This window comes from Ochlerotatus camptorhynchus, unplaced genomic scaffold (assembly GCF_037179485.1).
Source record: "Ochlerotatus camptorhynchus isolate MF236.1 unplaced genomic scaffold, CSIRO-AGI_Acam_v1.1 ptg000361l, whole genome shotgun sequence".
In the NCBI taxonomy this organism is placed as follows: Eukaryota; Metazoa; Arthropoda; class Insecta; order Diptera; family Culicidae; genus Ochlerotatus; species Ochlerotatus camptorhynchus.
The window spans coordinates 11,915,479-11,921,478 of record NW_027040849.1 but is presented as its reverse complement, the minus strand read 5'-3'; the positions used below and the strand labels follow the sequence as shown (position 1 = coordinate 11,921,478).

General features: G+C 36.6%; 1 protein-coding gene across 3 annotated transcripts in view; it reads left to right on the top strand.

Moving 5' to 3' along the window:
- The first annotated feature begins 521 nt into the window (after nt 1-521).
- The window catches only part of LOC135709526 (pro-resilin-like), a 44,523-nt gene continuing 39,044 nt past the window's right edge, over nt 522-6,000 (top strand). Inside the window, exons 1-2 of one of the 3 annotated variants that reach the window (XM_065231926.1) lie at nt 522-604; nt 705-820. In XM_065231926.1, coding sequence (XP_065087998.1) covers nt 806-820 — 15 coding nt within the window. In that variant the 5' untranslated portion in view covers nt 522-604; nt 705-805. Of the gene's footprint in view, nt 821-6,000 lie in introns of all 3 variants that reach the window. The other 2 variants (XM_065231928.1, XM_065231925.1) reach the window with 2 other exon arrangements.

Here is a 6,000-nt window from a genome sequence, read left to right as displayed (position 1 = left end):
TTCTACCACCAAGCCTCCTCGGGTGCTTTTCCAAGAATCAAATTCGCACGCGTGAGCATCTTCCTCTCCTTCTCTGTCTGTAGGCGGACGATCACTCTCAGAGAAAATTTCCACGAACCGGTCGGTTGGTGGTGAGCTAGTTCCATCTTCGCAAAGCTCTCGCTTCTCAGTGAGAATTGCCACCCCCTAACTCCATTCCAAGCTCAGAGAAGCTCTCCTTCAAGAGCTTACCTTTCACGTGCTGTCGAGCTGACGGGTGGTCGACTCACACGCCGTTCGGCGTAGCATAACAACAATAATTGCTGTACATAACAACAAGAGATCTAAATAAGTCCTTTATTCTATGAATTTGGATGCAGCAAAAACAGTTGAGCGTAAAACTGAGTGGCAATTTTTTTTTGCTGTTGCCGTTCTCCCCCGGAGATTTGAGAGTAACTCGAACAAACGAAGAAGACGATCCTCGGTCGATGCTGCTGTGCTCTTCGGGGAAAATAGATCTGCTGCACATGGGGCTTCAATTTACAGTTAATAAAAGGCAAGCTCGCTCGATCATAGTGAGACAGTTCAATTCGGTGTTCTGAAAGCGAAGCAGCAATTGTTCTAGGTGACTGCTCAATCCTGGTGGTGGTATCCCGAATCTGAGTGTGGTGTTTGTGCGAACGATTCAAACTCAAAGTGATTTCTTTTGTTTTTGGACTTTGCAGATTATTTCGAACCTGTAGGACTGATTGAAGAAAACCGAGTGAAGTTTGAGTGAGATTCCAGAGATTGCAAAAGAAACTTGAAAACGACGAAAACTAGCAAAATGATGAAGTTTTTGGTGAGTAGTGCCAAGATATGACTTGTGGATGATGTCTTAAAGAGGAGTTACCGTGAAATCAGTGAACGAAACGATTTGATATTTGGATAATTGATTCTGTGAATGGTCATCGACACATGCTGTGTAATGTTTTAATTTATTGTATTTCTTTATCAAACATGAGTAAGCTGTTCATGTTAAATTTACGCTGTTCTTGTTATGAGCTCGGTAAATGAATTTCAGCGTGGAAAGCTCCGCTTTCAATGACATGTGATGAATATTCAAAGTAAAAAGATGGGATGCATCTGACACATAAAAATATACTGTAAATGGCTCAAAATATTTTGGAAATTAAATATAAACGAGCATCATAAAGCCGCAGGACTATGTTTATGTGAACTTGACAACATTGAAGTGAGAACTGCAAATAAGCTGTATAATAACAACACATATTAAATTTAAGTGACTTGGACACAGCTAATGTAGCTAATTTTTCGAGGAAAAAAACTTTGAAGAATTGCTTAAGTGGACTAAGTCCTTGCACCCAGGAAGTTTCATCGAAATCTTAGAGAGAGCTGCCAGCTCCATAGACGTGTAAGAATGAAATTCGTTGATGTTAAAAAGAAAGAAACGATATCAGCATTGGAATTGAAGCTGGAATATTTCAATCAATCTAAATAAAATTTCAAACCCTTCAAATTTTGCGATGATTTTTTTGAAAAATTTTCATATTAAAGAATGGAATATTTTCAATATTTTCTTGAAAGAACAGGATTGAGTAGTACTTGCATTCTCGACTCAAATGAACTCTTAAAAAAAGTTAAACTCTTGAACCAATAAGTCGCACAGTGGTCACAAATAATGAAACGAACATCGATACAATCGCATATCTATCACGTCATTACACTGCATTAGATGTACATTTCAAATTGCAAGACTTAATTTTACCGATTATGAAGAGATTTTCCTGTAATCAGTTAGTATGTGTGAGTCCCCGAGTAACATTGCTACTTTTATCAAGGTTTTAAAGCATTCGAAACGTTTAAATCAGGGTCTACAGCACCCTCATAAAACAAAAACAACTGTTACTTGGGTGTGTTGGTTGGCTCAAAATCGGCCCATGTGTTTGGTAGATCCAATAAAAACTAACTCGTCTGTCAGCATATTTATATGTTTATCACGTTTCCTTGGAGTTTTGAACCGTTGTGCGTAGGAGCGAAGGAAATGAAGATTTTAATTAATTGTAAATCAAATTACCTTATACAACTGAATATATTGAATGATTTAAATTCAAGTATCTCAAATGTATCTCTGAGACATTTTAAGGTATTATAGTTTATTTGATGTGCATTTTGAATAAGTTGATTGACGCTCACTTACGCAGTATTTAGCAAATTCATTCAGAAAATTATGATTTTGTCTTCAAATTTCATGTTATATATATTATTCAGACCTCCAAAAATAACAGCATTGATCCAAAAAAGTTTGAATCAATCAGTACCGATTGAGGAAAAATTATAATAGGGGAAATGTTGGCTACGGAAATACCGTAACCTATTGTCGTCAGGGGGTAAACAAAGTCCTAGAGCACTCAAATTTAGCTAATAGATGCTGTGGAACACAAAGTATTCACATGCCAAAATTGAGCTCTAAAGGATGTTGTTTACCCCCCTGACGATAATAGGTTAAGGTATTGCCGAGGCCAACATTTCTCCTAGTATCCTTTTCAAAAATTATTCTAAACATAATACTAAAAACGTGAATTTCAGGTAAATTTTATTAAACTACATATATCTCAGATGTTTGAAGATGTAAAGCTTTTATGTGTAAGGTAGACAGGAAACCTCTATCTTGCGATATAATAAAGTTTGTATCGCTGCGCCATCTTTGTGGCCAAAACTTAAACTATTTTTATCCACCAAATTGTAGTTCTAACTAATCCAAGAAACTTCTCAGATGACATCTACTCAATTGGATGAAATCTCAGAGCGTTATTAATTTTTCCTGCTAGATTTCTTTTCTGGCTCACTGTTCATTGCACACCCAAATAACAATTTTGGGTTTATGAGGGTGCTGTAGACCATGATTAAGACTTGTAGAATGCTATAAAACCTCTATAAAGCTTGCAATGTTATTTGGGCAGTTCACAGTGGTCCATAATGCATATTTAGCTGGAAGGGTGAGTTTTGAGCCTGAAATTGAAAAGTGTATTATCTCATGAATTGATCGATTTAGAGCTATTTTCTTCAATACAGTAAGGGTGCTTCTAAAAACAAAAACAGTTGTTTTGCTCTAGTTTTCTCATTTCAAATTTCTCAGCAAAGGTGTCTTCGAATAACTTTTAGATCTTTAAAAGGCGCTGCACAGAGCTTTTCGATATCTTTCGCCAATCAAGAGTTATTGAAGTTTTTCTGCCAAAAATATGCCCTTGTCTAATGTTAATATCTCTGGTTGGGGCAAAAAAAAAATTTAAGGCGTATTTTATTCTCAATTATATGAAAAGTAGAGGTATGATATTTTTAAACTCGTATAAAATCAATTTGAATTTATTCATATTTAATACTATAATTGGCAATATCTTTTTTATTAGAAGATATACAGGCAACAGCTTTTGCTATGAACATTTGTCTTAAAGAGCTTTAAAAGTCTCTACAAGATGACTTTCATGAGAAATTTGAAATAAAAAAGTTAGTGCTAAAAAACTATTTTTTCAGGAACAGCCTAAGTCAACTCCGAAAACAAAGTCAGCTATAACTTTGCTGAACCTCCGGAGATGAACCAGCCTGCGGCTACAAATCTCCTAAATAGAGAAAAAAAAACTTTGCCGAAGAATGTATAACTTAATTTTTCAAACAAGAAAGCTAGATTTTTGACTTCAATGACAATAAGAACCACCCTAGAATTCATTGTCATAAAAATGAGGGCCTAGCTATAAAGAACAACTTTTGAGAAGAGATTTTTAGTCTATAGTTTCAATTTCAGGCTCAAAACATTTCCTTCCAGATAAATCTGCATTCTGGACCACTTTGCAGTGGTCCAGAATGGCAATTCAGCAATACAAAAGTCCTAGTGAATTTATCTTAAGTTTTAAAGGTGTAGTATCAACTTCAGCATAAATTCGTTTGATCGTTTAAAAAATAAGGCTGGTCCTGAAATTATTGTTTTAGAAAAACTAACCTTTCATGTTTGAAAGTAATAATACATGTTCTTCAGTAAAATTGTAGTTGAGATGATTTCAAGTAACTTTGATTAAGAAACATTTTTTCTATTTCTCGCTATCAGTAGTCCGAAGATTTTCGAATCGTTTGTTTGTTAGTTCAGCAAAAACAACAACAACAAAGAACTCAAAAATTTCATGCTCTTCAAAACCATCAGTAACTTTAGGAAATCCAATACTACGGGAATATTATAAGTCCCGGAAAACTATTGGAATTGCGAAAAATGCCGAAGTCGACTAAGAGATCTGTTTGAACCACGACTAAAAGAGCTATGATGTATTTTTCTTGAACCTTTTTTTAATTTGTAGAGTCTCGGAGCATCCTCTTGAAACTCTATGAAGTTTTTGGATCTTATTTCAGGATCTTTGAAACATTGAACGTTACTAGGGCTTCAGATGGATTGAAAACTTCTGATACTCTTGAATCTCCTGGCACTGCGGGAGCAGTGGCACCAGTGGTGTGGTGGTACGCATGATCACCTCTCACCTCAAAGGGCCTGGGTTCAATTCCAGTCGGCTCCATGTGAGATTTTGTGAGACGTGAAATCTCTAATCACGTCTTCCTTCTGGGAGGTAGTAGGGAAGTTTGTGAGGTGATAGGTCGATAGGAGGGGTCCAGGTGTGGGAGGTGCCTCCCTGGCGTCGTTAGCAATTGGTACTCAGTACGGAAATTAAGAAAAAACAACTGCGGGAGCTTTCGAAACTTAAGTGACTTCTAATCTCCTCGTATTCTATAAACTTCTAAAAATTCAAGAATTTCAGCAACTCTGAAAACTTCTTACATGACTACTGATTCCAAGATACCGAACGACGTTCAAACTCCCAGTAGCTTTGGAAAATGTTTATACTTTTTATTTCAATTAATCTATGTTAAGGCTCAAATGTCCAAAAGAACTATACGGAGCCGTGATACAGTGAATAATTTCGTTATTAAAGTTATTATCAAGATCAGTATTTCCTACCCGGAACATTCCGAGAAATTAACCAAAATGCACGATTTCCAATTCCTGGGAATCTATTCCAACTTTTCGGGAAACAGTCTTTAAGAATTTTTTAAAGGAGTAAACAATTTCATGTTTATAATGTTCCAGAATAAGTCGGAAGAATTTTTTAAGGAAAGGCATAATTTTGTTTTTTGGAAGGCCAGGAAATACTTCCGAGGGAATCAGAAGAATCCATGCGAACCCATAATGAGTGTAAAATCTACCGCGGAAGCTACGTACTAATTTGTTTGCGATGTCAAGGCCATTTTGGTATTTTATAGCCAGTTTTGAAAGTTTAGGCCATACCCAACAAACAAGGAAAGCTGAATAAGAGCTGTTCATGCCAAAATGTGCTTCTTCAGCTAAAACATTGCACATTCAGCTCTTAACAAGCTCAAATTGTTTGTTGGGTATTGAATTATTAGTATTTTTTGCGATTTTGACGACTTCAGATTTTTAGCTGAGTTGTCGGTTTCAAACCTTTAAGAGATGCCGAAGCGTTTAAAATATTTGTATTCAAAGGTAGCTTCTAACGGCACCGGTGGTGTAGTGGTAAGCGTGATTACCTCTCACCCCAGAAGGCCTGGGTTCAATCCCAGTCGGCGCCGCCGGGATGTTCTGAGGCATAACATCTCTGATCACGCCTTCCTTCGGATGGGAAGTAAAGCCGTTGGTCCCCGGTTCATGAGTTGATGGGTCGATAGGTAGGGTCCAGGTGTGGGAGCTGCCTTCCTGGCACGTCGGTAGCATTGGTGCTCATCACGGAAAACAAGATCGACGGAAAAAAACAAACCAAAGGAAAAAAAAAAGAAAAGGTAGCGTCTGCGTTTCCAATATTTTTTTTTATGTTTTCAGGACGTTTTCCAAAACCATTTCAGCGATTTGAGACTGTTTTTTTTTTTTCATTTGAAAACATGTTTTGACTAGTAGTTTATTTTTTTTCCTACCATTTCATCGTTTTTTGGGTGCTTTTCTAATTACCTTTAGTTCGACTTTGTCGT